Source organism: Mus musculus, chromosome 14 (assembly GCF_000001635.26).
Source record: "Mus musculus strain C57BL/6J chromosome 14, GRCm38.p6 C57BL/6J".
Classification (NCBI taxonomy): domain Eukaryota; kingdom Metazoa; phylum Chordata; class Mammalia; order Rodentia; family Muridae; genus Mus; species Mus musculus.
Genome location: NC_000080.6, coordinates 65,528,344 through 65,551,044, shown reverse-complemented (window position 1 = coordinate 65,551,044; position 22,701 = coordinate 65,528,344). Strand labels below are relative to the sequence as shown.

Here is a 22,701-nt window from a genome sequence, read left to right as displayed (position 1 = left end):
GGAACTTCTGAAGAGATAAGCTGGAAGCAGTGTCTGGCCAGGGCACCAGGGGTTAGACTCTGCCTTCAGAAACCAGTGCAGTGGATCAGGAGAGAGCAGGGGATCTGTTGGCTGTTTTCAAGCATGGACCCATGACTTACTTTACACTTCCTCAAATTATCATGGAGGAAAACATGTTAGAACATTGTCCAAAATGAAATGTTTGAATACTATTGAATTATTTGAATATTCAACAAAATAATATAATAATTAGATATAATAGACGTTTAGAAATAAGCAAGTGCATGAGGCTGGTCACCAGCATCACACAGTACTGTGCCTACTCTGCTCGTCACTTGCCAGCTGGCCTCCATCTCTGGCCTCCTAAGGATCCGCTTCTAGGGGTCCAACAGACCTGGTTACCAGCAGTCTCCTTGTGTATTGGCCATCTTTACCCTGCCCCCGTCTAACCCTTGCTAGCCTCTGCTAAGGGGCCCAGGAATCAATCCAAAGAGCAGAGTCTCTTAGGCTTTCCTTTCCAGAAAGTAAGTAGATGTCATCTCTGCCTTTGAAAAATCATACTCCAAGAAAGAACAAAGAGGAAGCAGGGTGCCTGCTGATTGAGACCAATGACCTCTAGCCACATACACCTAGTCTCCTATAGAGAGCTGGTCAGCTGTAGAAACCCATGGCCCTTATTTGCTGTTCAGGCCACATCAGCAGAGTATCTTGCTGGGTGGGTTTCCTGAAACAAGAAAATAACTTTGTTTTTTGCAAAACTGAATAACGAACTCTTATAGATACATTGTTAGTGATATTGCTTGCATGATTCTGTCTCACTGGTAGATACATGTATGTTTATTCTGTAGAGGAGGACTAAGCAGGGGGACATATCATTGGATAATGCAGGGATTCTGTAATGCTAAGTGTCAGGCTGTATGGGATGGACACCGGGCTGAGTAGTAGGAGCGAGTGCTGTTAGGATCCTGACCATGCCTTCCATTGACACCATCTCCCGGCAGCTGCGCACAGGTGGGGGATGCCCAAGAGCTATCTGGAGTTGAAGTCCAATTTGTGTCAGATATGAATCTAGGTTCCTTTTATATCTTCCCTTCCTTCTTTCCTTTACAATGCCTTTCTTGGAAAAGGAAACATATCTTTGATATGTGTCTTTTGACATATTTAAAATGATACAACACTAAAAATAATAATGTCATACATAGATTTTAAAGACTTAAGAATTTGTTTTTACTCTTCCTGTGATATTTTGGGACTGTATTTTCAATCATATTTTGGAGTTGTGTTTTTCACAGTTAAGTCTCTTGGGCAAAACTATTTTCTAACTTTCTAACTTAAAATTGTTCATTTTCCAAGATTATATATGGTCTCTTTGAGTTCTAAACTCATTTTGAAAGGGAAACAGTACACCTTTACAAATCCCCATCATCAAATTTTGTAAAGATGGCTTTTTAAAGTTTTCATTTTTCTATTTCAGTGTAAGTTATGTACAGACATGATTTTGAGTCCAGGATTTGTTTTAAATGAACAATGAATGAGTCACTACTTTGATTTTTTGGCAGTGCCGTGATGTGAGAACCAGGGAGGTTGGAATCCAAGAAATTCATCACAGAGTGCGGCCATACCAGGTCAGTCTCCTCTAAATCTGCCCCAAGCCTGGACCCCACCTGCTTACCCCTAACTGAGTGAATAGCTCATTGCAGAAAGTAGCAAGCAGGAAAACCAGCCATGAGAGTCACTGCATTATAGAAGAGCCAGGTAAGGAAAACCAAGGCTAGACCTCATTTTTTCACCAACTCTGCAGTGTGGGAAATGTTCTAAGGTGAAGCTGCTTCATGTTACCCCTAGTCTGTCTGCAGTGACTCTGGAGAGCACAGTAGGGACTCAAGAGTTCCAGTCATTTGATTTAAATGCATTCATGTGTAAGTAGCTGCTTGTGACTAGTGACTGCTTCCTATGGACAGCCTTGCTGCTCTCCGCTATGTAACCTGCAAGTTCTTGTCCTAACTGGCTTTCCCATAGCTTCAGCACAGTGCCCTGGGCATTCTGAGTAGTTCACTTCCATACATCTGTAACATCTAACTCAGTGCAGCATTGTCTGTGAAGCACAATTCTTGGGAATCCCGTGTGTGAAAGGCTGGATTCTGTTCTTAGCATGAACTGTTGCTAAAGGGCCTATTAAGAGGAAAAAGTAGACCTGACACATTAATCATTTTATATACCAAACTTCAAGCTGAGGGGTTGTTTATTTTGCTTTACAGGGTGTGTCTAAATATGTAGAATTCTGGGTGTCCACCTCTTATGCCATACTATTCATAGAATCACCTGTACAGCAGGTTGAAGAGTCAGAATCTGTAGATTTCTACCACTGAAGTTCCCATCCATCCCTCTGTGGTAAACTGTGCTCTATTGATCAATCTTAATGTATTCCTCCCTCACTAGGCCTATTTCACAAGCCCCGCCCAATGTCACACTTTCTAAAATCTAGGAGAGGAGTTCACACGTACACGTACACACACACACACACACACACACACGTACACACAAAGGAGGTTTTAGTGGAAGAAGTAAGAACTAGACAAGGAAACCATTAACTGACAGTTTGAAGGCAAAGTGGGGGAGGGGTCCTAAAAGCCACATGTGTGATTTAATCTGTAGTTTTATCTTAGAGACAGTTTGTGGGACATAAATTTACATAAAAGCATTCACTAAGCTGAATATCTGTAAGAATCTCAAGGTTAATTAAGTTCAAATATTTGTAAAATTGTTCTCCATTTAGAATAGCCCATGAACAATCCTGTGCTACTTGAGAGGAGGCAAATAAAAGCCATAATTAGTGATGATTCATGCTTTGTTCCTAGCTGAACATTAGCCTAAACACATTCCTGCAATTATAAAAATGAACTTGGTTCTTTAGTTCTGAATGAGATGTTTCATGGCTCCTTATCCACCAGGTCGAGTTGGTACGGAGAGATTATGTTGCCAATGGTGGCTGGGAAACTTTCCTGTCCTACGAAGATCCTGATCAGGACATTCTGATTGGCCTCCTAAGGCTGCGGAAGTGCTCTGAGGAAACCTTCCGGTTTGAACTGGGTGGAGGTGTTTCCATAGTCCGAGAGCTACACGTGTATGGAAGTGTGGTCCCTGTGAGCAGCCGGGATCCCACTAAATTTCAGCATCAGGTATCCTGTTTTAATTGGGTTATACTTAAGAAATTGCCTGAAATAGGGAAAGTTAAGGCAGCTGGTGAGGAGAGAAGGGAGAGAGGGTGTGGGAAAGAGGCTTCTTTTCAGTTGTTTTGGGGCAGTCCTTCTCCATGTTGCTCCCATGTGGTTCCAAAGGATAACAGATACACCCCAATTATCAGATTCAAACAAAACTGGTTCACTTCCTGTGGAATCGAATGACAGGAAAGTGATTCACAGGTGTCAGTTGTGTTGTATAAGTAACCCCTAGCAACCTAAAGTTGGAAATCTGTATTTTTCAGTTTCAGGAAAATTTGTTAAAAGCAGTAATAATAGGTTTAGGGTAAACACCAAATGGGATGCTACAACAATTTTACCACGTTCCAAACCCTTTCAAAAGTGGAAGGTGGGTCGAATAAATAAGACCTGTTGCCACAGACTCCTGTCAGCTGGGGCTGCCTAGACCCCAGGCACAGCACCCCGAATGCCACGCTGGCTCTCGATGGAGTGCTGACTAAGTCAGGAGTGTGCTCTGGTTGGGATCCGTGCACTCTTCTGGCTCATCAGTAGAGTTTTATCACTGTTTAAAAGGTGCTGTGCAGCCCTTGCTTACTGGGGTCCCTTCTCTTCCCTTATGCTCCTTCTAGGGGTTCGGCATGCTGCTGATGGAAGAGGCAGAGAGAATCGCTCGGGAAGAGCATGGATCTGGGAAAATGGCAGTTATATCAGGTGACTGGAGAGATGGGTTTCTGACTCATCTGTTCACACTGAGATTCGATCTTTTGCCTCTCCATGATTACTGTGTTCAAATTGATCCAGGCTGACAAGTGAGAGGGACTTATGTCCAAACGTCGGAACATGTCAGAGAGCAGTTAGCTGGGTGAGTGCTTCTAGAAGCACTCTGTTCCTCAGAGCAGCATGCCAGTGTCCTGGGCGCAGTTTCTGCTTGTCTGACCTCAGGTCACTGTGGTCAACCGCTCTGGTGCTTCGTGCCAGCTGCTGTGTGAGGAAATGTGAGTGGTGGGGACCGAGCTGCTGGTTCAGGACGGTTCAAGGCAGAACGGAGTTCATGCTGCTGCCCTTGCCGTTGTCCTGAATGCCAGCGTCTTCATTTGGGACGAGATGGGACGAAGAAGGTTTTCTCTTAGGGACCTACCATGCATTCAGAAATTAAATAGGCAAAACGAAATTTGCAGGAGAAAGATGAATACAAACTAATATAAAATGAGGCAGACACAGGAGCATTCATGAGGAAATGAAGACTAGAAGATGCATGTAAGCCCGAGTGTTTTAGAACTGAGAGTGGGAAGTCGTGGAAATACGCTAAGGGGAGACTGATAAAGTGGGGGTGACTTAGCAGGCCTGTTGGTTCCATCATTAGAGGTGAGGATGTTCTTCCCTCCAGCATGGGCTGAGAGCCTCTCATGGAGTCTTCCAGAGCTCTTCCTGAACCTGCTGTCTTCTCAGTTCCTCCAGCGTTTGCTAAGCCAACTACACAGACTTTTGTTTTCTGAATCCCAGAGACGCGTCCCCATGCTAATAACCAGCACATCTAAATGGTTGGAGAAGGAAACAAAGGGGAGGTTTGGGGGGAAGCAAGAACTGATCATTCACATTTTTCAGTGTGCTGTCCCTATAAGAAAAATTACTAATTACTGTGGGAAACCTAAGATGGCAGAACACAGAATCAAGATTTAGGATAGATTTGACCCCAGAATTTATTTTGTTTTCCTGTTTGACTACCACATCCCAAAAGCTTACTCGTGACCTAAGAATTTTTTTTTCTGAAAATTAAAGCTGAAATGAGGTTTAAAAAAAAAAATCAATAAGAAGTTGCCAGTCAATAAATCAATACTGGTGGCCAGGTCTTCATGATTACCATTACAGAGATATAGTCACACGGCTCACTTAATCATTTAGTCTGGCGTGGGTGTTTGATGTTACCCAGGTTGATAATCTATTTCTTAGCATGTCTAGCTTTTCTTATTTTTCTCCATTACTTTAGTCCCACAACAAAGTGCCTGGCTGAGACTACCTGGCCAGCCCTGATGAGCAATAAGAAAGGTTTCCCTCTTCCAGCTTATCCTGAAGTGGACCAGAAGTACCAGGGAAGGGCAGGCTGCTTCAGAAGGCCTTCTGCCTGTACATCTGGGTGGGGCTGATCCCCACAGAGCTTGCTAAAAGTCATTTTAGCACATCCTAGCTCTTTAGGTCTAGTTGCGGATGGAGAGCCCACAATTGCTAACCAGCCAGTGTGCTGCCTCTGATTGCCCTCAGACCATGGATGAGAAGCTAGACTTTAGTATTCTCCAGATGCCGTCCTTTCTTCCCAGCCATCAAGGTTGTAACTCTGGCCCATAGCCCTACACCCCCAGATGGCACTGAGTCATGTGACTTTCCAGTGTCTTTGAGAGCCTAATCAGGTTTCCATTTTCCATCACTGCCTTTCTGCCATCGTTTTCCCTCAGAAGTATCCACCCAAGGCCCCTGACTTGCCTGAGGTCAAATCTAATTGCACATAAGAGCCTCAGTCTGTTTTTCTCTGAGCAGGGTGTCTTTCTGAGTGGGAGTCAGTCAGCATCTGTCCTCACCAGCTTTTTATCATCATCTAAATGATAGCTCAATTTCATGTCATCTGCATGGTGAATTCCTAAAATAACAAGAAGTGACTTACTTAGAGAAGCAGGCAAGGGAACCTTTCTGTCAGCTGCAATGCTGGGTCTCCTCCCCTGGCACCCTGCAGAGGGTTCTTCTCCAGCTAGAATGGGTTTCTATAGGAACAGCCCTGAAGGGAGTTCTTTGAGAGAAAAGTTGGCGAGCATCGTTGGCTGTCCTCTGGTCTGGGAGCCACTCCATTGTGTAAAGAAAGCTTCATATAGATTCCTTGACTTCCTCTTTGGCCCTGACCAGCCTTCCTGAGGAAACATTGGACACATTTGCTATGTGGCAAGTGCATCTTCTTCTCTTAGTCCTGTATCCCTGATCTGAGAAATCTGTTGTTCAGAACTTAGAGGATAGCAAGTGTTTGTTATTGTGCTGTGTTGTTGATGTTGCTTTCTCCTTCCACTTGTTCACCTTGGCTTTGGATTTTCTAAATCTGCTGCTGCTGCTGCTGCTGGTGTGCGTGTGTTTCCATAGATGATCCTTTAATTTCTTCAATAATTACTTCCATCCTCGTTCTCAGTGAGGCATTTGATGATGAAATTGGTGATGCTAAAGTTTTCATAAGCAGTTGATCCCAGTCATCGATCATGGATACATAACTTTGGCCACAGCTGACACCTTTCTCTGACGTTGTTCTCAGCTCATAACTCTGTGCTCTCTATGAGTTGTGGCTTTTTTTCTAAGTCACACGCAGTGGTGGCATGGCTTCCTGACTTGGCACGATTCGTGAGGACAGGAGAGACAGGACCATTTATCATTTTGTTGGCCTGGCTGTAAGTAACGCATTTATGTAGAGCTTGGAAAATTCTGCTCTGGTTCATTCCAGCTTCTCCTCATCCTGGCAGCAGGTTCCCTGCTACTCAGATTTATGATCGGGGCTCTACCTCTAGACAGTATTATTGACGTCACTGTAGATCAGAGAGGTGCTGTATATTCTCATTTTCCCTATTTAAAAACATTGCTTTCATCTGTTACCTCCATGTATTTATTAAAAAGTATACACATGTGCCTGATGAATCAGCCTACGGCTAAAGCTGGAGGAGAAAAACTGAAACTGCTTTAAGCAGTCGGTCAGATGAAATACTTAGTAAGAGGCATTCAAGTTCACTCACTTTAAAGTGTATAATTGGCTTAGTAAACAGTTTTAAAGTTAACTGTCATCTTTAAGTGTGAAAATTATTTAAAAGCAAAAATTAAATATTGTTTCATTGCCATCAGAATCACTAGGTGTGTTGAGGGGAACAATAAAAATATAATCTCCACGCTCTGAAGCCTGAACCAGGAGGATTGCTGTGAGTTTAAGGCCAGCATGGGCTGCATAGTGAGACTCTCATCTCAAGAGGAGGCATGGTGTTGAGCTGCCTTCTGGGACTGAACGCTCAAATGGGCAGGAAACCTGGTCTCCACCACTGACCCCATCTGCAAGCGAGGATGAGTCCCAAGGGAGTCTAAACTCCTTCCTTAGACCCAGGCCAATTCTCCACCAGGATTAATTGCTTCTTCCCGCACACAGAAATGGGCAAATCACTGCTCTAAAACCAGCTGTTTATAAAGTAATGTATAGGCAGGGAGTAGCTGTTAGCTCTTGCTGAACTACAAAGCAGTCAGTCCCAGCTGGGATTGCGGCCTTTACCATCTTAACAGTCTCTGTGGGTGCCCAGCTACGGAAGATGAACAAGTTGTGTTTACTTTTAAAATGTGATGTTTTGCCTACATATAGTGATCAGCAGTCCGTCTATCAGGAAGCAGTTTGTCTCATTCCTTCATGTATGCTGTAAGGTGCAAGGACCTCTACTGTGGAAGCTATCTACAATCTTTAAAATGCCATCACTAATAATCACCATGGAAACCAGAATTCTGATGTCACAATGTCCATACGATTTCTACAAGGGCAAATATAACTATCAATAGCCACTGTTTAAAAAGCCACTTAACACCTTCAACAGAATGAGGGATTTTTCCCCCACTCTGGCAATCTTGGCTAGGTATCAGATTCAATCATGTTACTGTTTCAGTTTGCCAAGCTAATTGCTATGCGCTAAGATAGACAGCTATTCCCCAAGCTCCCTGACTACCTTCGTCATAAGCAGTATTCTATTTGTGATCCTTCAAGTAGAAAATTAATATGGCCATTGGCCAAGAGCTGTACAAGCTTGATAGATCACACAGTGATGGTGAGAGACGAGAAAAGGTCTGAGTGGTTCATGTCAGAAGTCTTCCAAGTCAGAGCGGGAGAGCCATTCTGTTTAAATCTGTTACAGTGCCAGTGATGAGCGGAGGGGAGGGAAAAATTTAAAATACAGGGTGAGTAAAGCAGGCAGTATGGATATGAGGTCATTCTTTATCATGATACCCTATCATGATACCCAAAGCCATGTGCCCTAAAGCTGTAACTACCGTCCCCAGTGGTGAAAAATTAATGTGTCTGTGCCTTATATAATCCAATATAGCTTCCTAGACAGAAATTAATGGTTTTGTGCCCCAGTACCGCTGATTAATAATGCCCTGTGTAGGCAGAAAGTAGTAGTTGTTTCTTAGGCTTTGACCAGCTGAAATTTACTTCCTGGACCTGAGAAACCTCACCTGTATCCCAGGCTTCAACACAACTCCCTCCATTTTGGGTGAAGGTTATTTTATTCTTTGCATTATAATCTAGTTGAAAAGCAGGGTCTATTTGTAGCCACTTCTGCCTGATAATGGACTCATAATCCTACCAGAGTCCCCAGAAGAGCTTCTCTTTATTATGGCGGACTGTTTGCTAATGGGTCAGGGAGCCTGCCAAATGCAAACCAGTTTGTGCCACATGTGCATTTGTGTTAATACAGGACTTAGCAGAAAGGAAGAGAAAAGGTTTCCTCTTTTGTGCTCTCTCCTTCACCCTTCATATAATTTTCTTGTAAGTAAATTACTCCTCAGCATCCCCTAATTAAATGCACATTTTCTGGCTTCCTTGTGTCTTCCACTTTGGTATTCTAACAGTGGCCATACATGTTGTCTTTTAGATGTGTGCTCCAATGGGATTGTTCTTATTACTATCATCTTGCTTTTAAAGACAATAGATACAGCATAAAAACTTGTACTATCACAAGTCCTCTATTAAATTCAGCATCATTATTAATCAGACTGGCATTGATGGCATAGAATGCTGTTCAGCTAGATAACAAGTTGAGTGCATGTTTTCTAATTGATGTCCGTCGTAGCTCAGCTGTGGAGGCATTATTGCTTAGCTCATCTGGGGAGTCTTATTTCCTGGTTTGACACGTGTCCCTTATGATGAGTCAGGTACCAGTTTACTGTAGATGAATGAGACACCAGTTTGCAGCATTTTGCATTAGACCATCCCACAGTAAGCATCACGTGACCGTCCTTAGTGCTCGTGGCCACAGTATTTCTCAGTAGGCCACCATTTGGGTCTTGGGGACATTTCCTCAGCAGAAGCAGTAGCGCTGGTTGTAATGGCCTGTCAGCAGGGAAAGAACTACACTGTGGCATTTATCTTTTAGCCTTCTTGTGTTTGATAAATGTCTGTTTCACCCTCCAAAGGCGAGCCTTGCTTCCATGGCCGTACTGTAGTAGGCTTCTCCCCAGCCTTGTACCTACTAGTACCCAACTAGCACCAAACTAGTCCTGTACCTAGCCTGTGGATTTTGGCAGTGATGGTTAATATTTTCAGCTTAGAATAAAGAATGGGTCGTACCATGTGCTCTGTGCTAATATCCCTAAAAGTCTAGGAGCTTTGAGCTCATGGCTGCCTGCCTTTATTGTAAAGTGGGTGCTTCTCAGGCTTCTTGCTGGGGAAGCAAGCCTTCTCTAAGTACAACCTCACTGTACTGGAGAAGCAAGCTTTCTCTAAGTACAGCCTCACTGTACTGGAGAAGCAAGCCTTCTCTAAGTACAGCCTCACTGTAATGGAGAAGCAAGCTTTCTCTAAGTACAGCCTCACTCTACTGGAGAAGCAAGCCTTCTCTAAGTACAGCCTCACTGTACTGGAGAAGCAAGCCTTCTCTAAGTACAGCCTCACTGTACTGGAGAAGCAAGCTTTCTCTAAGTACAGCCTCACTGTACTGGAGAAGCAAGCCTTCTCTAAGTACAGCCTCACTGTACTGGGGAAGCAAGCTTTCTCTAAGTACAGCCTCACTGTACTGGGGAAGCAAGCCTTCTCTAAGTACAGCCTCACTGTACTGGAGAAGCAAGCCTTCTCTAAGTACAGCCTCACTGTACTGGGGAAGCAAGCCTTCTCTAAGACAGCCTTTGGTCTTTTTTGGTTTTTTTGTTTGTTTGGCTGGTTGGTTGGTTTTTGGTTTTTTTTGAGTTTTTTGTTTTGATATTTTATGTATTTACATTTCTCCTTTTTAAATGTTTTATTGCAATATTGATCATGAAATAATATCTTTTTTAATGTTTTATTGCAATCTTAACTCATTAACTCTCCTAGGAAGACAGTTAGGTTTTTTTTCTATGTAAACATTTGACATTGTCTTAACTCATTTAATTTAATAAGTCCTTATTTTTATATCTATTACAGACAGGATTCTTCCCCTTAATTAAGGTGACTAGATATTGCTAAATATTGCTGCAGCCCTGCAAGCCAAGCGTTCTCGGGGCCTTTCGGTTGGGGGATTTTTGCTTCCATCACATCACAGAGCACATTTTCACTCTTCTGGAATCCTGGCCTGAGCTCTGGACTCTGACAGCCGTTCTCCTCTCTCTGAGAGGAGAGTTGGGTTTTAGGATTTAAGGTGGTGGTTGTGGAATACATTCTGCCTCCTTGAGCTTTGAAATGGGTGTGTAGTTGCACATCCCCTTAGGAATGTTTGGCATACCAGTCTAGACCCCTAGAGCTGCACCTGTGAGGGCCGTTCCTGTTTCCTGTGACTCATACAGGTTACTGGTTTGAATCATTTGACAAACCAACCCTTCCCTTGCTTCAAATCTAGTGGTTTAAAACAGAAATAAATTATTTGCTTCATGGTGCTTTGTAAGAACTTCAGCAGGATATAGAGATGGCTTTCCTCTGGCCTGTGCTGTGATAGACATTAGCTGGAATGGCTCCAGAGCCTGGGTGTCCTGGATAGGACTGTCAGCATGAGCACCTCGGCTCTGACACTGGAGAGAAGAGTCCTTCTCCATTGTCTGAAAGTACTTGGGAAGAATTGATACTAATTCTTTTCAAATGCTTGATAGAATTTACCTAAAGCCATTTGATCCTGACTTCGCAGCCATACATTTATGTAAGGAATAGAGAGCGATGTTCCGTGATCACAAGCCTGATTCTCTTTACTGTGGTCTGGACTTTGTTCTCCATCTGCTTCTGTGTCTGTTCCTGAAGTGTTTGTCCATTTTATCTGGGTCGCTCAGTGTGCTTGTTTACAGTCTTTCATAGGATGCTATTATAATTACATTTCTCTTATGAACGCAGGAGTAATGCCTCCTCTTTATTAAAATGTTTCAGAACATTTATTTAGCAGGAGAGGCACTTGTGTGTGTCACAGTACATGTGCGGAGGTCCAAGGACACCTTTCGTGCCTTCCCCCTTGTGTGAGACCCAGGGATTGAACTCAGATGACCAGTCCTGGTGGTCAGCACCTTCACCCTTGAGCAATCTCACCAGCCCCTCTTGTAACCGTTGTTTAACATTTAGTTGTTTACTCATTTGTGTGTGTGTGTGTCTGTGTGTCTGTGTATGTGAATGTAAGCAATGTCCCTACCTGTTTCTGTTTTAAAGGCATTTTTTCTGTGGTAAGGTTGGACAGTTTTAAGAATGAACTTTTGAGTTTATTTTCTGTTCAGTATTTTCTCCCTAGTTTCTATCATTGCCTTTTTTGTGCTAGCTTTGAGTTTAATCTCTCATTTTTTATTCTCGATTTTGAGATATTTCTTCTTTTAGTGTAACTGTTTTCAGCTAAACATTTCCCTCTGAATGCCACCTTTGCTGGACTCAGTGATTCTGAGAATGAAATGCATTCAGTTTTTTAACCAAAAAAAAAAAAAAAGGCTTGGGTCTTTCTCTGAGGCCCAGATTGGCCTAGAACTCACCGTGTATCCCAGCCTCAGCCTCCTGAGTGCTGGGACTGTGGGAGCGAGCACCAGCCTGCTCTGCACTCACCCTCGTAGCTCTTGCTCTCTCAGTTCCCTGGCATTACTTCTTTGGCACCTTGGTCAAGTAAGAATATATTACTTCATTTCCACATGTTTATTATGAATTCTGCAGTTTTCATTGAGTGTGCAAGTGTGTGTGTGTGCGTGTGTGTGTGTGAATTGCCTTCAGCCTCACAAGTAATTGTGCAGGTCTAAACCTCAGTACCAAGTCCCAGGACATTTGAGGCAGAGAGAAAGCCTGGAGACCTAAAGATGGGGCGACACCACCCCGCCTCCGTGACACATCTCCCTGGAATCCTTTCCGTCGTGGCGTGCACCAGCTGGCCCAAAGCATGGGTTCTTTCTCTGCATCTACAGAGAAGTTGATGTCTTAAGAACCTTCCAGCCTGGCAGCACGCCTCACAAGTGCATGGGTGCCAAGGTGTCCTGGGGCAGCTTTAAAGCGTGGGCAGCCCCAGAACTACTGCATCACCAGAGTCGCACGCCATCATAGCCACCTGTGGACACTGCAGCTTGAGGTCCTGCCTTTGGTTTCCCCTCCCATTTGTCAGCTCCAACGTCTCCCTTCTTCCTGTTACTGAGTTCTGGTTTGTTCCATTGTGGTAGGAAAGAGTATTTGTTAGGTTTCAGTGTTTTCTGGCCTGACATGATTTCCTCACAGAACACACCACAGGCCCCTCTGAAGCCGCTTGCTCTGCTGATGGCAGTCCTGCAAGCGCTGGACCCCGGCCCATCTGTCCCCACTGTGTGCTGTTTTACCACAGATTATATCTTCAGACTGTCCATCAACAGATTCACAATTATTGCTATATGAATTTGCTTTTAAATTCCGTCAGAAGCAAAGAGAATTGACAAGTCAAAACTACAAAACCAGTGGCTTTCCTGTTTGCTTGTGTGTGTCCCTTCACCAGGGCCCTTCCTTTAGTTCATGTTGCTCCAGGTTCTGTCGGCCTTTCTCACGAGGCAGTTCTGGCAACAAAACGTCTTAGCTTTTGTTTATCTGGGACTGTCTCCCTCCCTTCTTTGTCCTTGTCAGATACAGAACTCTTAGCTGGCTGGTCATATTCTTTCCATGGTTAAGTATGTGATCCCACAGTTGAGTGAAGACCCCTTACATGTGGCAAGATACCCAGGGAGGCCACCACCCACTCAGAGGAGAAGGGGAAGGGGTGACCGGGAAGGGGGGCAGTGAGTGGGATGTAAAAGAATAAGTTAAAAAAAAAAAATTTAAAACAAAAAGCGTGTAGGGTGCCGACAACCTCACCCTCCAGGGCATCGTCGTGGGCAAGGACAGTCTGGGAAATCCAAATAGAACTTCTAAGCTTTGGCTCTTGGTTCCTTTTACTGTGTCATCTTCAAAGAGCCATTGCAGGGTACAGAGCAGAGTTAGGGTGCAGGTGCCCTCTTTCCAGTTGGGACTTTAATGACTTGCCATAACTGGCAACCTTGAGGAGTCAGTCCTATGTGGCTGACCATTGTCAGTGTTATAAGCTTTCTCTTTCCCTCTCTCAGAGCAGGAGGAAAATTGTCTGAGAGCTTTCAGGTCATTCAGTTAACTGATTCTTTTCAGATGTTGAGAGTAAAAGCCTTTCCCTATCTTCCATGTCAGTGTGGTTTTGCGTGAAATATTGCCGTCCTTGTGGGTCAATGAGATGCAACAGTAAATGAATGAAACTAATGACTATTTCCCCGTGTTAACACTCCACATATAGCGAGCCTTCCATACATAACCGAACCATAAGTAATTAAGATACAGTTTCTTTTCATTTGTCTATTTCCCTGGGTTTTGATGATGGTGATGATGATGATGCTGATGATGATAGAGATGAAGTGATCATCACCTCAGACTTTTATATCTATTTTTCAAAACTCTGATTTCAGCGTCAAGGAAAGGATTAGCATGTTTTGTCTTTCTCATTTCAAGTTTGCCTGTGGGAGTGTGGGGATGTGGGCTCAATCTTCATTCAGTCCAGCTAACATTGCTAACAATAAAGGGCATCCGTGTACCCCAAGAAAAGAAATGTCAGCAAGCAGGAGTACACCTCCAGGTTTCTAATCCTTTCCTTGTCAGCATGAAAATGTCTGCATCATGTACGCACGTGTTCTTTCCTTGAAGAATACCAGGCTGTGCCGTGCAAGCACGCGTTCATCTGGGATCCCAGCCTTATCTCTTCCTCTGGTTGGTTACACTTCTGTCCCATGTCTTTTTCCAGCCTGGGTTTGTTTGTGTTTCCATCCATGTGAAGGGTTGATTGCTTGATTTTCCAGTTGGAGTAACATTCATGTAGTAGAAACTGACCCCTTTTAAATTTCATTTTAAAAAGCTTGGCTGTCAACTGCACCAGATGGAGAGGGGAGCCTATTCTGATGGGACTGTGAGCTGTTTGGCCTTGCTGTGTGTCTGTCTGTCGGGCTGCTCACAGGAACAGGAGAGCTTTAGTTACTGCAGTTCTGGAAGTGCAAAGTCCAGGACCAAGCTCCACTGATAACAAAGGCTCCACGGCAGGAGCTCGCTTGGTGTCCTATGCAGGCCAATCATCTGAGGGGACACCTCTGTGTCTTCACATGGCTGAAGGGCAAAAAGATAAACAGGCTTCCTCTATCCTCTGTAAGGGCCCAAGTGCCATTCATGGAACTCCCACCTCATAACTTAATAACCTCCGGATTGCCTGAACTCTTATGCTGTTGCCCTGGGGCATCTTGACTTGGAAATCTGGGTGAGGGAGCTGCAGATGACCCCTTGCACAGCCACATGCAAAAAAAGACCCCTGCCGGCTCTTCCCTGTCACAGGTCCTGACTGTCACACTCTTTCTTTTCTCGGTGGAATTAAAGTCATAAGAGTTTCTAGCTCTTGATTTATCTTGCTTTTCAAAGGAAAAGTAGAGTTACTTAAGTGTTCACAGCTATGTAACTGATCCCCTTAGAAACAAAGAGCTGGCTTCCAGTGGGTTGAGGCATCCCACCAACAGGACCCTCCATTGCCTGCTCCCTCCCTCCAAAGAAGAAAGAACTGTTGTGTGGGCAGTGGGGGTTCATGTACGAGAGCAGCGGCCAGAGGAGAACATTACTATCCCTTAGAGCCAGGCTGCCAGCCAGTCTAGTCCTTCTCCATCCCAACACACGTGCACAGCCACACCCAGCCTTTAACACGGTTGCTGAGCATCTGAGCCCATATTTTCTAACAACCCTTGCATATGCATCACCCTCTGAGCCATCTTCTCAGTAGTGTAGAACTCAAGTGGATTTGTTCCATTTGTGTCTTGGTTAGTTAATCTTCACACAAACACACACACCATTTCCTAGACCTCATGCAATCTGTACTTAATCTCCCATAGGCAGTGGTTGGGGCATTTAGCAAAGAGTCTTGAGTCCTTTCTTCGAGCAGGCAGAGCTATGTCTTAAGCTAGGTGGTATCAGGGAGAGTGGATCAGAAAGCAGGGGGCTTCTCTCTACATCAGGGGCTTGGAGAGTAAGCACATCCAGCAAAGAGAAGGGATTGAAGATGCAGTCACTGATGATTTCCAGGTTGCAGATGCCCTAGGAGGCTGGTGGGCCTTGGCAGCCAGAATTAGAGATCATCTAGGGACAGGGGCTTCCCCACTACATGCTGAGTGGCCCCTTATGGAATGAGTCACACCCTCTCCTTTTAATTTCCACTTTGCCTAGGTCAGCATCCCCTTGAAAGAAGACTGCAGAAGCCATTTTAATAACTGCACACAGTTCAGTCTATGCAAATGTATTTTCTCCTTCCAAAAGATGTAGGGCAGAAATGGAGGCCAAGGAGGTAACACAGGCTGTTTACTAGAGTGACGTCTGAGGACAGTGCTACAGACAGTTTTATGGTGTTCCTTTCCCTCTTGCCTCATTTTGAATTGTCATAGCTGGCAATGTAGTGAACATAAAATTTTTTACTCTGCCTACAATAAAACCAAGGTCCTTGTGACATGGGTAAGTTCTGATGTGGACTAAGTAACTCTGAAAATAAACCAAGGTAGACTTCAGGCCGTGTCCCTCCCCACCTTTGATACTATTGTGATAAGTGGGGACTCTACAGTGAGCACCCCGGTGACCACCCCACCTTTGATACTATTGTGATAAGTGGGGACTCTACAGTGAGCACCCCGGTGACCACCCCACCTTTGATACTATTCTGATAACTGGGGACTCTACAGTGAGCACCCCAGTGACCACAGCTGAGAGCACTTGAGCCCTGCTCATTCCGAGCCTAGGGATTTGGCAGCAGCCCACAGGAGCGATGGAGTGTAGAGCTCCTGCTTGCACAGCTGTGTGTTTCTTCTGCAGGGGAGAGGCAGCAACAGTCAGGCTGATCTGAGACCAAGACAGCCTAGCACGTCAGCATGGTCCAGGAGGCTACTGACGTCAGCTTCAAAGGGTAATTGCTTTCTCCTGGCTGACTAACACAAGGAAAGTTACCGTGACAGAGAACTTTGCCTGAGATGGAGCCCCACAAAGGCAGAAGGGAGGCAGATAAGGCCTTCACCCAGCCAGTGACTCTCTTTCCAGCTGGCCAAGAGCAGGCACAACACTGCCAGTTTGTCCTTCAGATCGGAGAAGTGGTCATGTCTTAACTGCATGAATCAGGATACATAAATGCAGGGGGAAGATGGAGTTTGGACCAGACAGAAGCTAGGAATTCCATAGGACTCCAAACCTTAGGAGTCCCAGGAGCTGTCAGGGGCTGCTGTGTGTTCCTGAGTACAAAGCTAAGCTGACCAGAGATGGTTCCAGTGTAGCCAATGCCTCTCCCAACCTGGTCTCAAGAACCCAGTTCTATGTGAAGGAGTAGAGTCCCAGGAGCAAGAGGCTCACTTGGAATCGTTGCTGAGAAATGCTCCCGTGAGCTCCAGGAAAGCTCATGTCTTAACCACACACCTGGGGACTCACAGCTCTCCCCATTACTCACATTCCTGGTTATCCAGGCTTCTCTAGGCCTGGATTATATGAAAACACTACCCAGCTGCAGATCTTAAAACTAGGCCACCATCTCTCTTTGATGGGGAACATACAAACAAGCAGAATTATGTGTGTCCTGACCTGAACCTAAGTAAATCTAGTGGATCATTTGGGACACTCCCAAACAGAAAGTAAGGAGCCAAGAATCAGGGTGAGCCAGCATGACTGCTCGCAGGGTCAGTAGACCTGTGCCTTCACTGCTGGATGCTTGAGACCCTTACAGCGTAAATAAGTCCATGGGAAATGGCTCCTCTCAGCCAGCAAAGTGGGGATCTGTAAGGTTCCAAAGAGTTGTCCTTCCCACCTTCTGGTGTAGTCCTCCCACGGTCTGTGTGTAGCCCTCCTGACTGTATGTCGTCTCCCCCCATCCTCTGCCTCAAAGTGCCAACTCAGTTCTCGTTTTCTACAGTGTGTCCTGCAAGAGCACACTGCTCTGTGTGTGCACAACATGAAAATAATGAGTGTATAATAGGTCCCCAGACATTTGCTACATCCTGATTATGTGCTAGTCACTGTAATAACCCTAGTGACAGAAGCCATTGGCTTAAAGACCTGACACTGCAGGAGGGGAGGCAGAGACAGGGGGATAGAGCATTCAGCACTGAAACAGTGTCGCTGTGATTAAAGCCTGTCCTTCAGCCAGTCAGGAGAGGCGCTAATCCTGGTGACGGGGGAAGCCTCTGCCTGGAGGGTCCCCAGTACCTGAGCTGGGACTGGAGGGCATGTGAGCAAGGGCTGCAGAGGGGTGGCTGGTTAGCCTGATCCGCCAGTTCTGGCCTTGTATTACATTTCAGACAGGAATTCAGTGTTTAGGATCTACCTGCCCTTAGTGATCCTAGGCTCTGGATTCAGATTTCTTTCTGATGGCTTGACAGGTGGGATTATCTCTTCTTGTCCTCACACACGCACGTGGGTCACAAGGAAGGACACTGACTTCTACATAAGTCTCGCCTGCTCTGGCTTTCACTAGAAGTAATGCCACCTATAAGAAGCTCCTTTGTCTAGTGAGAGTGAGTCAGGCATAGAATTTGCTGTTCGGTTTCTGGTAAACAGTGTTCTAGAAGGGACTGGGCACAGGTGACCATGTCTGTACCTGGAACACACTGGGTTGTCCTGGTCCCGGCTTCTTAGCTGCCTCCTCTCTGTACCCACTCTGCCTTAGTTTCCTGGATCCTTCAGGCAGCTGAGCTCTTGGAACACTTTTCGTGTATGTATTAAATGGCTGTGCCCCTGAGGTTTTGTAATGAGGAGTGACATACACAGTGAGGTGAGGTGCCAAGAAGGTGGCTTCATTAATAAGTGTCACCACTGCCTAGATCAGTAACAGCATTCTCAGCACCGTGAGGCCCTGAACCCTTAGCATCTTTCAAATGTAACCATTATCTGGCCAAATTTTGGAGTTTCCTATGCCTAAATTTTGTGTAAATGAAATGTTTTAGATCTGGCACAGTCCTGAGAGAAATGTCTCAACATGGATACATAGACAGACCACAGTTGCTTTTTCACTGCTGTGTTATATTCCCTTGTGAGTATATCCACCTGTAGTTGATACTTGAGTTCTCTCTTATCTTGGAGTGTTAGAATATTATGTCATCTGCTGGACATAGTGTTTCTCTTTTCACTAAGGTGGATATCTGCTGGTTCTTGGAGTATGTCTATGATCTAGAACTTGGGGAAAATTGTTCCTTTGGCAGTTTGAGCCTTCCTCTTCTCGCTGAGTCTGAGCCGTTGTCCATGCCTGTTATTCATATGTCCATTGTCTCCTTGTCCTGCACCTGCCCATGTCAGACAGAAGTCATAATAATACACGACTGGTAGAAATGTGCAAGGCAGTATGTGTGCCTGGTTAGAGTCAGTCGTAGTGAGCTGCATCTATCCATCTGTCCATCTGTCCTAATGCTTAAAACATTCAGAAGTGCATAGAAACAGACAGTGTTCTTGAGTGTTTGGGTTGAAGATAGTGTACTTACAACTGATGTCTGAGGTTGAGGCAGCCATGTGGGGCTGAGCCCTTACCCTGCATCATGTAGTAACTCTCAGTAGTGCTGGAACTGAGTTAAGCCAAAGGATGCCAAGCTTTCTCCTGTGAGCCCTCATGTACTCCCAGCACCTCAGACAGCAGCCACAAGCCGTGCGGAGATCCCATTTCCATCTGCCTTCTCAGTCATTTCCAGAAAACCGTTTGGAATACGGGCCTCTTGGATGTGAACTCTCGTCTTCTTGTGCTGTGTTCCCTACTGCAGTGCTGAACAATATTGGTGCATCTGTTGTGCCTACACATATGTGCTGCCATATACCCTGGTCCTGTGCCAGCTGTTAGGAAAGGGCATTTCTCCCACAGCAGCGTCTATGTTCATGGAAGCCAGCATAATAGAAATAGGGCAAGTTTCTATATGAGATTCGGTTTGGGCAGTAGTGCAGTCTGAATAAGAGACAGGGCACAAGGCCGAGGGGTTCACGGCTGACTTCTGAGAGCTGCTAAAATTAGGCTGACTAGAGCTCTGGTACTTTGTTTTCCCTGCAGGGGTCGGCACAAGAAATTATTACCGAAAGATTGGCTACAGATTACAAGGCCCCTACATGGTAAAGATGCTAAAATAATGACCACCCAGTCTACCTTCTTGCAGCATCCTCCCTGACAGAAGATTCAAGTGCAGTCTCAGCAGAGGCTGAGGAGGTAAACGGCCTGCACACTCCTGGACGGTCCTCTGCCCTCCCCCTGTGGTGGCTGCCGCTCACTACTCTGACCCCTGTGACAGAGGCCAAACCCACCTCTTTATGTGCCCATGGGGCCTCTTCTGGCTTTAAGGCTTAAACGATTTTTCCAGTTTCTAAATTCTGCATGAAGGCTGCAGGTGACCCATTTTGGCTCAGACGCTGTGACCAGAGCAAATCAACTCCTTTGGCCATCGTCACTCGTGATTGTCATCTGAGGGGCAGCCTCGGGAGAAGATTATTTATATATCCAAAGACGAAAGCCAGACTGCAGCACAGACAAGCTGTCAGACATGACTCCCTGCCCTTTAACTACATGCACATTCACCCTGGAATTTAGAAAATGAGCTTTGCACTGGAAATCTCAGTGGCTGTGCCGTGTCTTGAAATGTGCTGTGTTTGGAGAAAGAAGAGCTGAGGTAGTGGGTTGTGTTAATATGCTTGATGCCGGCCGTCTCTAGCCCAATCCTGTCAGAAGCTTGCCCTGACCAGGGCCATCTTGGAAGCCTTTCCTTTGTCTCACGTCTGTGAAAGTCTGTATGTCCATACCCCTGACACCTGCAGGACAGTGTGAACTACCTTCAGCATGCTGGGCTAGCTTGTGCCAGCCAGTTCATCTGTCCTGAGCAGACATGGTCCAGAATCCACAGCTAGAGCCGGAGGCCCTGGTCAGGACCAGGCCATGCTCAGAAGCTTCTCTGCATGTTAGTTCTGTAAAGTAGATAGTGTTGATGGTGCTGCATGAAGAAGGTAGGAGTTAGGCTAGTGTGTGGAAGGAGGCCTGTCTGACCTGCATGGAGGGACATGGGCTTTCCAGAGCCTTCATCACCATTCAGTTTGTCCCCTGAGGAGGCCAGGCTCTGAGTGACAGCCCATCTCGCCTGGGCATCTGTCCTTTCCAGCAGTGTTTAGTGAAAACTGTTCCCTAAAAGGTCTGAAAAATAAAGTCTTTAACATAAAAGAGTCGTCGTGTGGTGCTTTTTCCCTCGTCCTGTAAATGTGATGGCATTTATCAGGAATTTACAGGTTTTGCTCCCGGCCTGTGACACTGGCTGTCTCCCCCGGGTGCCATTTCCCATCTCATTACACTGCTGAAGGCGAGTGACAGCAGCTTCTTGGAGGGCGCACTGTGGCACTCCAGCCACGCTCCAAAAACGTAGTGCAGGGAACTTAGCTATTTCTTAGTTATCAATTTCCCCCATAAAATATAAAAGTATTAAGCTAATGAAGCGCGCACCACAGCCTTCGCACTCGTTGTTACTGGAGTCGGCGCATGCTGGGCCAGCGCAGGGCTAGGACTCCCTTCCTGCCGCGTGCCTAGCACACATGTGTTCCTGGGTCTCCCTTGCTCATCTCTCGCCCAGAGAATGAATCATCTCACCCAAGTGAATCAAAACACACAAAGAAGCTATCAGAAAGGCAGGCGTGTACAATGTTTGTTTTTAAAGGTGACCCCTTAGAGCAAGAATTTAAAACAAGTCTGCCCAGGGCCTGAGACACCCACCCTTCCCTTTTTGTGGACCTCGGTGCCCAGCCTGGAGACTCAGCCCCACAACCCAAGGCTCCTCTCCTCAGCTCTCCCTCAGCCAGCCTTGGCACAAGTCTCTGAAGGCTGGACAAGTTCACAGCAGACGCTGAGCTTCACCGAGCATCTCAGCTCCACACGCAGCTTCTCTTGTGACCTCCAGGGTTCCTGGCCTATGTAGCACTTGGCATAGTTGTCACTGTGACTTGCCACTGTGACTTTCAGAGACCTCTGTGGCTCAGGCCAAGGCCACCTCCTGAGGAAGATGAGCTGGCTTGCTCCTGCCACCTTGGTGCAGACCTGCCCAATCTGACTTGCTTCTCATCTGTAGTGGACAGCTTGCCAATGGCTTGCGAATACTCAGGTAGCTCTCCTGACTTCAGCTTTGGAGTTGCTCCAGCTGCAGACTAGGGAGATAGTCCAGAAGTTAAAACATATACAAATCTGGCATCTCAGAGTTGTGAAAAACAAAAAAAGTATGTGAAAAGTCAGCCATGGCATCCTCTAGCTGTGACCCCATACTCCCACTGTGTTGGGAGACAGAGATGGGAGTCACCCAGAGGCTCTGGTTAGCCAGCCTGGCATACACAGCCCAGCCGAAACCAGAGACCCTACCTCAACAAAACAGAAGGGGACAGGCAACTACTCCAAGTTGTCCTCTGACCTCCACACACATGTGCACCAGCATGCACACACTGCACAACACACATGCTCACAGACTTTAAAAACCAAGTTGTACCAAAAGCATATGGAAATTTTACTGGAGAGACACATCAAAGCTCATTGTCACAAGCCTGGTACAGCTCATTGTTTCTTTAATTTGAGAAAAAGTGAGTCCCTTTCAATTTCCCATCCCCTACTGAGCAAATGTACTTTAAGAATGTATTTTAATCAGCGGTGTTCAGGGCAATTTTTTTTTAAAGTTATCACCCAATAAGAAAGTCAGATGTTGTCCTAGGCTCACAGAGAACCTGAGTTGCTGGGAGGAGCTGGGCAAGCCTGGAAGTGGCTGAGACCTTGCGGAGCTCAGGGTGAGTCTCTACATTTTGAGCTTCAGTTTTCCTGTGTAACATGAAATAAGCAGCCATGGTCACAGGATGGCATAGGCATAGGATGAGGTCCTGCCTGTCACAGCAGCCAGGCATCATGAAGTCGGTCACTGCACTGATGAAGCCCCCTGGGTGCCTTGGGCTGGAAAACTACCGAGGGAATAGCTTGCATCCCTCCAGTAGTGCTTATAAGGTTTAGATGAACCCATGTGCACCAACCACACCTGTGTGACAAGGAGAAACAGCTGACATTACTAATATCTAGCAAGGAACACTGTCCCCACATCCCCAGCGAGAGAGGTTTTTAACGTGACACTATGATGCCAATGTTTGCTGGAAGTTCTCCAGGTGTCTCGTGTGTCCAGCGTCCAGGCCGCCACCTCTGCTGTCCAGATGCACCCTCCCTTTCATTCACCTGATCCCATAGGGGATGCTAGAGGAGCAGCAGGAGCATTTGAGAATGCAGCTGTCATTCTGAGGGCTGTCTGGGAA

At 45.8% G+C, this 22,701-nt stretch overlaps 1 protein-coding gene across 3 annotated transcripts in view; it reads left to right on the top strand.

The window, feature by feature from the left end:
* Positions 1 to 20,599, top strand: part of Elp3 (elongator acetyltransferase complex subunit 3) — a 62,667-nt gene extending 42,068 nt beyond the window's left edge. For 2 of the 3 annotated variants that reach the window (NM_028811.3, NM_001253812.1), the window contains exons 12-15: positions 1,560 to 1,625; positions 2,952 to 3,179; positions 3,830 to 3,911; positions 19,445 to 20,599. In NM_028811.3, the coding sequence (NP_083087.1) occupies positions 1,560 to 1,625; positions 2,952 to 3,179; positions 3,830 to 3,911; positions 19,445 to 19,521 (453 nt within the window). In that variant the 3' untranslated portion in view covers positions 19,522 to 20,599. Of the gene's footprint in view, positions 1 to 1,559; positions 1,626 to 2,951; positions 3,180 to 3,829; positions 4,063 to 19,444 lie in introns of all 3 variants that reach the window. The other variant, NR_045599.1, reaches the window with a different exon arrangement.
* Positions 20,600 to 22,701: the final 2,102 nt, after the last annotated feature.